Genomic DNA, 13,629 nt, shown 5'->3' on the forward strand with positions numbered 1-13,629 from the left:
TATAGTATTTTTCTCATACCTCCTACCTTTCTTGATAGGGAGTTCCAAGATTTTGTGGGGTTGAGGCCATTTTCTGTGCTGATCTTTCCCCCAAAGACATAAATATGTGCCACGGTGTTGCCCTTTGGAGAATCTCCATGTGGAGATTCATTTTGGTTCCTTTTTTAACACAAGCAGATGGGCAATATGAAAGCTCTACGAACATGAAGAGCATTGAAACCCTTCCACGATTCCGTCAGATTTGAAAATATTTCAAAATGTATTTCAGTGAAATAGTCTTTGAGATGTATGAGCCTTAGCACTGAGCGCCAATTGAGCTTCCTTTCCCTTTGGAGGCTGTGCAGGAAAGAGAATAAAGTGAAAAAGTACAGATTCAAAGCCACGAGCAGGATTATTTTAGAGTCTACGTTATTAAATCAGATCAGCAATCTAGAAGACTTGTTTTCTAATGAGTAAGTGTAAGATGGATAATTGAACAGTAAGACTAAAATCTTTTATCACAGCTGGAAATGGATAGATCTTACAGGTGCTTTCATCTGGAAAGCCCTAAATTATAGCACTTACATGACTCATCATGTCTTCAGTAGTGGGAGAGGCACACACACCTTGAGAAGCATGAAGGAAACTACAGCATGGGTGTCGGAGAATGCTGCTTTCATAACAGTGATCTCTTTTCTTTGCCACTTTGTGCAAACTGACATTGAGAGGATTTCTCTGTGCTTAGTTAAAAGAAAACCAACATCTTTGAAAGTGTATTCTATAGAGTTTGCATTTAAAATGGAAAAAAAAAAAAAGTTTTGTGAGTTGGTACGAGTTCTGTATATGTGAGGATGTAAAAACTTCTTTTTCTGTTGTTCCAATTAAATGACTCATTTAAAGCTGTGTTTATGCCCACTGTTCCATTAACTTTTCAGAAAGAAAAGGCAGAAGAGAAGGAAGATGGCAGAAGCATACTAACAGCTTGGATTTTTGCTTTGTATCTTCATCCAGGTCTCCTTAATAAGCCTCATAGCCAACACTCTTGGATACTCCGAGATGGGTCCCATTAAATCCCTCAGGACCCTCCGAGCTCTGAGACCACTGAGAGCGTTGTCACGGTTTGAAGGGATGAGGGTAAGAGCACACAAAGCACCAAACAAAGTTGAAATGCACGACAACAAGCGTGTAACAGGGCCCTGTTGCACTCGGTCTAGTCTTCATTTCTTCTGCTAAAGAAAATGATTGATAATGCTGTCCCAAAACAACAAAATCAGAAATCCCTCCTTTGTCTTGATTGTAATTATACCATTACGGCTTTATCCTCCAGTGGATGTCATGATAAACTAATCCTGCTGCCTAACTTGTCATATTTCACTTCAGAAAACAGCTTTTTGGCTGAGGAAGCATCTGGCTAGCAATTACCTCTGCTTTATAAGGTACAGCAGAGGAATAACCAAGCTTCGAATTTACTCCCTGTTTTTGGCGTGTATTAAAAGAAGACTGACTGGGAAAGTTCTTAAGGACTTTTTCACTAATAATTAAATCAAAAATTAAAAATGCCAAAGATATGGAAAGCAAACAAATAAATAGAAAAATCTTTTCATTTGAACGGATCAGAGTTTTAATGTGGGATATCAGGACTGATATTAAAACTGTGTAGCTTGTGTTGTTGTTCTGTCTTTTAGTTTTGCTCTTTTTCATGTATGCAGCATACCTGTTTATTTGTAACCTATCTGCTGAACTGATCAGTCATAGGCCAGATGGGTTCTTTGTTTATTTAACTCTTTGCATCATGTATAACCTGAGAACTAAGTGCTGTATGAGCAGAGGTTACTGTTAACTGCTACTTGCAGACTGCACGTCTTTCTCATGGTCAGATGTAACTTGTGAACATGTAGTGAGCTCCATGCATGGAGCTCCTTGCAATTAACTGCTCTCATTGCAGTACCATTGCTGCAAGACAGGAGTCTAGGAGAACCTGACCTCCAACTAAAGAAACATGGTGATGGGTATCAAAACCCTTTACACATTGTTTGCCTGTTCTGGGGATGACCAATATTAAGGATATATTGCTTTGTCCCAGAGAACTTGTGATTCTCTAAATTACATTACTTTTGAGATAAAGATCAGCAAAATCTATATTCATCTGGGCAACCAAATCTGCTTTATTTTGTCCACCACACTCCTTCCAGCAAGCACAGGCAGTATTTTAAAGTTTAGCCACAAATTAGAACGACAGTAAACTGCAGATTCTCAGCTGGTACAAAGTGATGTCGCATTACCGATGTTGCTAAGGGTCTTAATCTTATGCCACCTTATGACTTCACTCAAAGGTTTTATGAAGCAGGCACAGCTTGAATAAAAGTTTGTTTCAGTAAAAGTTGCACTAGTTTAACTACCAGAGAGATTTGTGCAAATTAATTTAAAACTGATTTATGAAGACTTAGCTTCTAGTGGTAGATTTGCAAGTTCAAGCAAAACCCCTTCAACGTATTCTATGCTGACATAACAATACTCTCTCGTGACTTTGTGTCAGTTTAATTAAATTGAATTCAATCCTTAAAAACAGTGGGCAGAGTAGCCTAAAGCACTGGAAAAAATGAGAAACTGCAGAAGGAAAGAAATAACGTGAAAATGTTCACAGCTCTGTTGAGAGGCTTTCTGAGAACAGCAAGCAGTTGTCTTCCTGGACATCCTGCATGGTGTAGACACATGATGTTGTATCAGCCCAGCAGGTATCACACTGAGATGTATATAGCTGGTGACTTGGTCACCTCTTATACATCACTGCAACTGAAATGTATTCAGTCTTTCTGAGCCATCAGAGGTAGTGAATTAGCTTGTAAACTATCATAAAGTGTAATTGACAATATGTGCTATTGGAAAAGCAAATCATTTTGTTTTTAGTATGCCTAACCCCACTTAAAACGGCTAGGGATGGATAGACCTTTTGTTATTAGGAGTTTGTATGCTCCAGAATGCACCGGAAAATTGCCAGTGCAGTGATGAATTTAATCATGATAATGTTAGAAGCAAACACTGACAATAAGAAAATAACAGTTTGCTCTAGTATGATTTATTTTTTCCTAAATAAGGATTTCTGTATGGTGAGAGCAGGAGTAAGAAAGTTGTTACTGCAGCAAAAGACTTAAATGGGTGCACCTAAATTTTGGAAGCAATTGGTCCTGAGGCAAAATGTAGCAGTTTGATGGATGGCCTCAGACCTGTGACTTGGAAGCAGCCTTTGGCACCTCTCATCATACCAGAGGTATCAGCAAAGTAAAGCGAAACTTTAGTGAATAAGGATAAAGCAGAACTGTTCTCCCAACCCCAGAAAAGACATTGCAGTGAAGAAATGTAGTGAAGATACTTTAGGAACTGGAAGTCACTACAGCTCCCTACCATGTCGTGCATGTTCCATTGCTCCATCACTTACTGCATTCCAAACCATGCTGGAGCCCGTGGTAAATTAACTGAGGTCCGCCTGTCCCAAATTACACAGTCTCTGTGTCTCTGTCTCTTGTCCCTTGGGGCATTACTTACAGAGGTTCCAATTCTCTGCAAGGCTCTTCCCAGCAAAGAAGGTTATTGCAGCATTTCAAAAGGATAAGTGGGATGATGATAGACTGTTTAATGTGAAACTGATACTGGGCAAAGTCAAGGAGAGGTTGCTACAAGATACATCAGGAAAGAAATAGCATAATTAATGCTAGTTAGCATGATTTCATGGAAATAATTCTTGTGCAACTGATATGGTCCTTTGATTTGATTACAAATTGTGCTGATGATTGTAACTGTGCTGATATAATATCCTTAGATTACAGAGTGGAATCCGATACTACGGGACAGTTGTGATCAAAACACAAGCTTTATACTGAGCCAAATAAACATACTTCAAATTAATTTAAAATGGATGACAGATCTGAAAATTGTGATTGTAAATAGTGATGACATTGTAAATTCAGTGATGAGTGTCCCAGGTTGAGGGATCCGTCGCAGTAAGAACTGTCCTTAATCTGGACTTTAGCAGCATCTGGAAGAAAATATAACATCTTTGCTGACAAGACACAAAGTGAGCGGGGTAGTAAGTGATATTACAGATAAGGGAATTATACTGACTGATCTGGATCACGGGGAAAACCAGATCACTTGTGCAACATGCATTTTAATAAAACCACATACATCGTATACTGCGGGAGCAGAAAAGTAGGTCAGTCTGGGAATGTTTCTTGGAAAACAGCAGATAAGAAGGACTTAAGGATTGGGGTAAACAGCACAACACAACCTTTTGCGCAGGTCTGATAAAGGAGGTGACTATTACAGACCTTCAGTACACAGGGAAATAACATCACAAGCAGTGGAAGAGGGCAGTGCTTCCTTGGTTGGCAGCACTGAATACTGTAATCCCTCCAAAGCACTGGATCTGGGCTGTTAAAAATGGGAAATTCTCTGCAGGGATCTACCAGCATTATTAGAAATCCAAAGAAACCACAGCAGTTAGAAAGAAGCTCTGTTTTTTGATTACTCAATGCAGTACTCAGCGGTAACTCATCCACATCATAAACGGGGATGAACGGAGAGGGTATCTCTTTATCACGGAGTGCAATGATAGGGCCAAGACTAACAGATTTAAAATGAAATAGGGTGGGCTTGGATTAGGAAATAGAATTTTTTTCACTGAGAAAGCAATGAGGCACTGGCACTGCTGCCCAGAGAGCTCTGGGTGCCCCATCCGTGGAGATGCTTAAGGCCAGACTGGATGGAACTTTGGGCAACCTGGTCTGGTGGGAAATATCCTTGCCCATGGCAAGGCTTGGAGCTGGGCAATCTTTAAGATCCCTTCTAACTCAAACTATTCCCTAATTCTATGAATACATGATTGTATGGTTCTACGTTTCTATGATTTTATATCTAACAGCAGGTGAGTAGTGTATCAAACTGAGCAAACCTGACACAAAAATGTGGCACCTGCTTATAACAAAGAACCCCAAGAGTAGATAATCTCATTATCCTTTTGGTCCACCGTTTGAAATCACAACAGTGTAAATTAAATATCTCTGCAAAAGCCATGCCCAAGTTTGGTTAGGAATTATAGCTGGGGCTTGGAAATACTTCCGAGATGTCTGGTGGCCTCTGTAGCAATGGTGGGATTAACACATTGAGCAAATTTATTTCTGGATTTAAAATCTGAAAGAACTTCATCTGGGAAGGTGATCCATGCGATCAGGATGGATGGGGACCAGGCACAAGTGGTGCAACATTTATATTACTGTGAATTTGGGCATGAGGTTGCTCAGTTTCTAGAAGTCACTGAGAAAGTTGTTCCCTCTATCAGGCACTGATGGAAATGAAGGGGTATAAAACCTATTCTTAAACAAGCCCATGGATATTGCCTTTCCATGGCAAGTTTATCAGCTATTGTCATAAACTTGAATTTATGATAATGACTTGCTTTCACATATTCAGGTCTTTAAGTCTTGTCCCAGTGCAAATGAGGAGCGTTTCCAGGAGAGCAGATGGCATCAGGCTGGTGTAAGAGCAGCAGCAGCAAGGGAAGAATCAAATCCTCTCTTCATAATTCATATGGAGAGGTGTTGCAGGATTTGCTCCAGTCTCGTGTCATGTTTCATTATCTCTGAGTCATTGAACATGATTCGGCAGAGGGGAAAAAGCGGGATGCAGGCATGGCCATGGCTTTCAGAGCTGAAACCTCAGTGTCTGTGCCCTGTCATGGGGTTATGGGTGGAAGTGGGTGCAGCAGCAAGTGTGACAGTGGCTTTGTGCTGGCACAGATGGAAATTGAACAGAAATGTTGTCCCTCATAGGAAAATGAGTGAAAGTTGTTTTGACAAAGGCTGAAAGTGTCTTCAAATAAGCCCTTGGAATTTTTGGCATTTTAGATAATGCAGAAAACTTGGTTTTAAAGCAATAAAATTAGGAACAGAAAGCATTCAAAACTGAAAGTTAAGATTGGGGGGGAGGGGGAAAGGAAGTAATTGAAGTAATTAAGAATGGCCAAATAGAAGGAAAATAAAATAACATCAGGCAGTTTTTCCTATGTAAAAATTAGCTTCGTTCATAAATGCACAAAAGACAAATCTGGATTTTGAAAGAGTTATGTAATTTTGTATTTTGTATTGTAAATTCTGCTGCTGCTATACATGCTGTACATTATTTCCTTGGCAGAAAGTTGGACAGTAATACAAGAAAAGCAAAAACTGACATTTTTGATAATCAGATTCACAACTGAGTAAAATTCCATTTTTATGGACCAATATCACCAGTTTCAAAAATACAGATAGAGAAGGCAAAGATCTTAGAGTCTGCTTACCTGCATTCTTATGTATGGTTTTAAACTGTGGGTTACAGTTCTGCCTGGGTTGGTGTAGTGGATCTTTACAGCACGTCATGGGAAAATGTAAAGTCATCTTTTTGTTACACTATAATGCTTTCCCTGTTTTAATCATTCATGTTGACCAGATAGCAGACTTTGGTTTAGTGTAGCAAAATTTATCACAGATAGAGTTCATAGCCCAAGCAGTATGGAGGCCCAAGCACAGTAAAAGATTTCAGATTTTTTTTCTGGTCTATTTGAGATACTGATGTACCCCTGTAATTTGCAATTAATTGCATGATTATTAAAAGTGATCTGACTGAAGTGTATTATCCAGTAGGATCTGGGAGGTCACGGTGACTTTGCAGATTGCTTCTGAATTAAAAGATACATCTGGAAAAAATGTCATCCCTCTAGAAATTGCTTTTTTTTCTTCTGAAAACATGTAAGTAATTTTGTTTTCTTCTCTCCCATTTCACTCAAGGTGGTGGTCAATGCACTTGTGGGAGCCATCCCTTCCATCATGAACGTTCTGCTCGTCTGCCTCATCTTCTGGCTCATCTTTAGCATCATGGGAGTTAACCTGTTTGCTGGGAAGTTTGGGAAGTGCATTAATAAGACAGAAGGAGATATGCCTTTAGACTCTAAAATTATTAACAACATGAGTGACTGCATACTCTATAATGTTTCTGGCACATTTTACTGGACAAAAGTTAAAGTTAACTTTGATAACGTTGGCGCTGGGTACCTGGCTCTCCTGCAAGTGGTAAGTACAATGACCTGAAAGCACAAATGTTGTTTGTTCCTGCTGATATTATCACACCATAGGATCAGGTTAACCTCTGCAGTCTTCTTCTTTTTCTCAGCCTTATTCATCAGGGGAATTCCTTTTCTCAAGTGAAAATTATTCATATACGGCATATTAATTTGGCCTAGAGATATTTATGGCAGCTTCTGATTTTATTCTGAGTTTCTGGTGCATCACTAATGTAAGTCCTCTGGGAAGTGATTGAACTATTGAAGTGAATTAAATACTTTTTTTTTTTTTTTCCAATTTTTTAATCCAGAGCAGAGTTCAGATCCAGAAACAAAAAGTCTTGGTGCAGGAAGGACTGTTCACATGGACAGAGTCCACTGGCCTTCCTGAATCACTTGAGCCTTCATTATTTCCTTCTCAGAAAAAAACAAACCTCCAGCACCTTCAGCACTCAGCTGATGTCACTGCACAAAGCTGGAGTTGCAGAGGAATCTTTCAGTGATGTTTGAGAAGGACACTGGTGGCTCTCATTCTGGATCCTCGTCCTCATTTCCACCTGCTAAACATAATGAGTCAACTTGAACATAACTGTGAAACACGGCGCTGATCAAACTGTAGGAACTCCAGAGATTCTGGTCTCTCTTCAAGACCAGGGAAAGCATATTAAAGAATCTTGTTGAGGTTCAAAGCTGACTGCAGTATTTGATCTATAAAGACAGATGTAAGCCACTTCTATGACCTTTTTCAGCAGGAAATGTAGAACATGGATAAACAGGTTGTGTACACAGAGAGTGAACGTGCTGTATGACAGCAGAGCCTAATTGATAAAGCCACAGGAGAGCCATCCTCTTATCCATGCTCTGTTACTGGCCTGCTGTGTGATCTTAGGCAAATTGTTTTCCGTTTCAGTTCCATGGGGCCCTCATGTAAAGTGGTGATAATGATATTTATTTCTGTTGTTCCTAATTTTCTCTGGAGCCTAGTGATTGCAAGGGATGGATGAATGCTAGAAGTGCTGGCTATATTGCATTTTATGTACGAAGAGTGAAACCAATATCTTGCTATATATCCTTGGACATGGATGTTGCTGTTTTGAAGTGTCTGTGATGGCACTCATCACTTCATAGATAAAATCTTGCATGCTGGGTGCTCAGTTGCTCAGTTCAGTTGCCTTAGACATCCACCACCTGTCCTTCAAAGAATATGTGGACCTCCCACAAGTCCCTTATCCTATCTTCTGCTTCTATTACATCACCAGATGCAAATATTCTTTCTGCCAAATGTTTTTCTTCTCTATCACTGGCACATGAAATATCTTCATGAAGTAGCTCTCTTTCTTCTAGAAATGATTATTATTATATACGTATGTTTTCTGTTCTTAGTACACATACACTTGAGTGTGTGATTTTTTGACACCTGTCCATGGAGACTTTGCTTTCATGCTCTCTGAAAAGCAGCAGGGTTAGAATGGGCATAGCCATTTAGAGTTCTTTTCATGTCATAAAGTTGAACTGAGAGCAAGCACTTTTATCTTTTGCATGTAATTATGATATTCAGCTCACTCATGCAGGGTAGATTAACTCACTTTGAACAGCTTTAATTAGATTTTCCGTTCTATATAGTGATTTCTTTGTCTTCTACTTTAACACCCAGTCTAGCTGAGCAAAAATTTCCAGGTTTAAAATACTGTGCAGAAGCTTATCTCCTCCATGACTGCATTCCAGATGCCTCATTTGTTTGGTGAAATAAAAATGCATTAGAAGATATACCTAATATATATATATATTTTTTTTTTTTCTAAAGAATCCTTAAAATAAGGAGACATGCAGACTTTTCTCTACTAGTCAAGTTCGTGAGACCTGACTCCGAGTTAAGTAAATATAATGAATGCAGATCTGAGCAGCTTCCATCAGATATGCACTGAAATTCTAGATGGTACCTCATCCCTGGAGGTGTTCAGGGCCATGATGGATGGTGTCCTGGGCAACGTGATCTATTGCTTGATGCAGTCTTTGGCACCTCTGCCCACGCCTGAGGGTCAGAACTAGATGAACATAATTGGTCATAAGTTGGAGCTCAACACATTAGGAATGTGTTATTATTATCAAAGGAATAGCCTGGTACTGCTATTTTTCAACAGAAGTTGGACTTGACGGCCCTGCATGTTTCTTTCAAACCTATGATCTTATACTGGGTAGCAGAGAAGTAGAGTTTCCCCTTAATCATAGAATCATAGAATGGTTTGGGTTGGAAGGGACATTTAAGATCACCTGGTTCCAACTCCTTGGCTATAGGCAGGGACACCTTCCTCTAGACCAGGTTGCTCACAGCCCCATCCAGCCTGGCCTTGAATGCTTCCAAGGAGGGGACATCCACAACCTTGCTGGGCAACCTGTTCCAGTGTCTCACCAACTAAACAGTAAAGAATTTACTTCTAATATCTAGTCTAAATCTACCCTCTTCCAGTTTAAAGCCATTTGACCTTGTCCTGTCGCTACCTGCCCCCATAAAAAGTCCTTCTCCAGCTTTCCTGTTGGCCCCTTCAGGTACCGGAAGGCCACTATGAAGTCTCCTTGGAGCCTTCTCTTCTCCAGGCTGAAGATCCCCAGCTCTTTCAGCCCGGTCCTATGGGGGAGGTGCTCTAACCCTCTGATCATCTTCATGGCCCTCCTCTGGACCTGCTCCTACAGCTCCATGTCCTTGTACTGGGGGCTCCAGAACTGGGCACTGTACTCCAGGTGGGGTCTCACGAGAGCAGAGTATAGGGGCAGAATCGCCTCCCTCGACCTGCCGGTCACACTTCTCTTGATCCAACCCAGGATATGGTTGGCCTTCTGGGCTGCAAGCACACAGTGCAGGCTCATGCTGAGTCCTTCATCAACTGACACTCCCAAATCCTTCTCTTCAGAGCTGTTCTCAAGCCATTCTCTGCCCAGTATGTACCTTGCTTGGGATTGCCCTGACCCAGGTGCAGGACCTTGCACTTGACCTTATCTTCATGAGGTTGGAATGGGTCTGCCTCTCAAGGCTGTTCAGGTGTCTCTGGAAGGCATCCCTTCCCTCTAGCTTGGTGTTGTCTGCAGACTTGCTGTAGGTGCAGATGTACAGAAGTACAGAAAGTAAGTGCCAGAACACTTTGCTAAACAGAAACTTGCAGAAGTACAAAAGAAGTGCCATAACCATGAAGTCTGTGCAGGCTGGACAAGCTCATTATGGCAGGGAGAGAAGGAGTCTTAAAACTTCGCTCAGCTTCTATGGCAGATGCTGGCTCCTTCCTCCAGGAGAAAGAGCAGGAGCCAGATGCCATTAGGGTATTGATTTTGACTTTCGTCGTGCACCTGGAGCTCTTCTGTCTGCTGCTAACGACAGGCTTAGACAATAAAGTGTAAAGATGACACCCACAGAAAATGGGCCCAAACATCTGGATCTCTTTTGCCAGACTCCAGCCGAGGAGTGTCAGTTACAGGCACTTCTTGCCAAACATGCTCCATATGAGCTCACATTTCATGGGCAAACTGTTGTAGGAATTGCAGGGGATCAGTTAACAGTGCAGCTCTCCTAAAAGAACACATACATGCTGCATCTTTGTGTGTGCTGAGACACTGTGTAGTAATGATGAGATAAGCATTTTGGTTACCACCCTCAGGATGCAAAATATGAGCTTTTAAGTGGGGCTTGTCTCTTGAGTGTTGACATTTTCAGCTTCTTTAAATGACTCTGAATTACCCTTGGATGCCTGGATATATGTTTGAAAATCCAAATGGAAATGTGTAAAACAAATTCAGTCTGCCTAACGTTCTGTCTTCACTTCTACAGCACGTTTGAAAGAAATGAAAAGCTGCTACTACAGCACCCTTAAGGCTTACTGCTATCCAGAGGCAAACTTTCTGATAATGCCATTGGCAAGTTCATGAAACTTTTTCCAAACAGCATTTGCTCTTTTCCTACCTCACTGAGGATCAGTGCTGTTTTGAAGATGCCTTAACTAATACCACTGAAGTAGTCATTTTAAGTTTCTCAGGCTCACTAAAGACTGTTTCACAACAGATGACTAAAGATTTAGACTTACTCCCTTACAAGTAAGGGAGATATCTTATTCATAGAGAGAGGAAAAGATCTTGTTCTTGGATAGGAACAGACTTACATCAATTAGATCCTACTACTCTTTGTCACTCCAGTTTTCCAAATAGGGAATGAAATACGATGGGAGCACTCTAAGACCAGTACACCAACCAGGAGCTGTAGAGTTAAATCAGTTCTTCAGGCAGATGGGAAGTCATGACTGAGCTGGTAAACCAGCTACAGAATGATCACGAGGTAGCGGGAGGTGTCTAAGTTTACCAGGTTACATGATCTTTTGCACTTCGCTAAAAAATATGCTGCATTTTACCCTCACCGTAGCTGCAAAATGCAAAAATCAGCGTACTTCTGAACAAACCATATTTTGATACAACCATAAAGGTTTCTCTGTGTATCCAAAGATTGGAAGCAAGCAGCAATTCCACAAGTGCTCTCAAAGTGAGCAGAGCCCAGCGGCCATGCAAATGTCTTGGGTGCTCTGATACGTCCAGTGCTCAATAGTGCCCTCCTCATCAGCAAAATAAATGTGAGATGAATATTTTGTGTAAAATTGAATGGAATGAAAAAAAAAAAAAAAAAAGAAGGAAAGAAAAGAGAATGGAGTTGGTGCAGCCATCTTAAATACGTGTAATTTGGCTGTAGTGTTGGCATCTCTCTTAGCTTTCAGAAGTGTCTGCCAACAGTGGGAATGCTTGAAGAAGCGTTTCAGAAATGCGAGGACCAATATTTCTGTCTTCAAAACCAGTTATTTTTATTGCAGTATTGCAGCCTTCTTCTAGAATAAAAGAAAAAAAAAAAAATTTGTTCCCCCAAGCAAATTTGAAGGCTTGGTTTATTTTAAGGTACTGTTTGGTTTTATAATAAATGGTTTGAGGGCATCCAGTGCCGTCCCACCTCTCCTCCTCCCCACTCGTTTTCTGCATTGCAGCTTCAACCATCAGTCAAATAACAGAATGTAATCCCATCCCAGGATTTTATCTGTAGATAATCTCATCACATGACAGTTTCAGTAAAAATGGTGCTTCTCTGGATAGCTTCCAGGCAGGATAATATCACAAACACTCCCATGAAGATTTTGTCACTTCCTTATCCGGAGTGTAAGTGGTTACTAATTCCAGATAATTTCTTTTCCCAGTGCTGTATTTCTTTCATTCTCAGTACTTCTTACCCTCTGCAGATGAAGTGCCTAGGGAAGCTTTCCAGAAGCCTGGGAGATTTTTTCTTCTCCTCCTTCTGGACTACAGGGAAAAAGCAGAAAATTGCTGCTCTTCATTCTCTTAATATTTATTTTCATCAAGTCATTTCATCATCTGTCATCATTGCAAACTTGCAATTGTCTCTTGTTTCTGTGGTACATGTCGAGGGGCAAAAGAGCTCCTCCAGAGGAAACATTCCCTCACAAGTGGAAGAAAAGCATAGACTAAGATCATATCGTTTTGTGCCACGAGCAAAAGGATTTCTCATTGCATCCCATCCACTCTTCCTGAAGAGCAGTTTGAGCTTGAAATTGCAAGCGACTGTGATGACACCAGGAAATCATTCAGCAGATTAGAGAGAGAACAGTGAAAAAGGAAAATATTAGAACAGTTAAAGAAGATCAGTGTGTCAGGTTTAAAGAAATAACAGCTGATCATTCCTGTACATACGTTACATCCGAAGTGTGTTCTAATACATTGTGCCACAGCACAGATTTTCCAAAGAGTTCTGATTCAGGAGGTTCATCTTTTTTATTCGGTAGATGGAAACAAAAACATACTCTCTCATATATTATTTTATATATTCATTCTTGAGGAATAAAAATGGTTGACTTCAGGTACGTTTTCCTTTGAATTGGCAGTGTTCAGTGGAAAAGGGAATAGCAGCATTACCTCCAGGATTTAATTTAATAACAGAGTGGATAATGGAGCGTTTCTAAAACCACTGGATTTATCCAGCTCAGCACAAATGCCTGGTTTCTGCTGGGAACTCCTGCCTAAATTCCATTTAACGTTATCTGGAATTGCATGCCTGCACAACATGGAGAAAATTCAACCTAGGTGTCAGTAGGATTTAAAAAAATATTGGGTGTGGGTCATGCATGCTAGCGTAAATCCAATTAAATCAGTGCATCTAAAAATGCCTCGTTATCTACTCACTGATTTTATATGCAGTGTAAGTCTAAGTAGGTCAGAAGTCAAATGAGAAACAACCCCAGCAGGCAATTATAAAGGTAATGTGGCTTAGACCAGAGCCAGACTAAAGCCAGCTATGTTTGGTATCAGTCTGTGTCTAATGAGAGGCAAATATTGACAGCAAAGAGCCACGCTTTTGCTACAGAATAACTAAAATCACTTGTGTTTCTTCTAGGAACTGACACTCCTCTGTTTTTATTATGGGCTTCGGTAATAGACACTGATTTCCATGGAGGCTGTCCTTGTTTAAATCTTATGTATTTTTTTAATAATTAGAAAATCTGATTTTTATTTTCATCTTTTAAAAA

The 13,629-nt window shown here is 40.4% G+C and overlaps 1 protein-coding gene across 4 annotated transcripts in view; it reads left to right on the forward strand.

Annotated features, from left to right (window-relative positions):
• LOC100543777 (sodium channel protein type 5 subunit alpha-like) overlaps positions 1 to 13,629 on the forward strand; it is a 202,847-nt gene that overhangs the window by 182,818 nt on the left and 6,400 nt on the right. For all 4 annotated transcript variants that reach the window (XM_085226971.1, XM_085226970.1, XM_085226972.1 and 1 more), the window contains 2 exons: positions 991 to 1,113; positions 6,798 to 7,079. In XM_085226971.1, the coding sequence (XP_085083097.1) occupies positions 991 to 1,113; positions 6,798 to 7,079 (405 nt within the window). The remainder of the gene's footprint in view (positions 1 to 990; positions 1,114 to 6,797; positions 7,080 to 13,629) is intronic.

This window comes from Meleagris gallopavo, chromosome 6 (assembly GCF_905368555.1).
Source record: "Meleagris gallopavo chromosome 6, MGAL_WU_HG_1.1, whole genome shotgun sequence".
Lineage (NCBI taxonomy): Eukaryota > Metazoa > Chordata > Aves > Galliformes > Phasianidae > Meleagris > Meleagris gallopavo.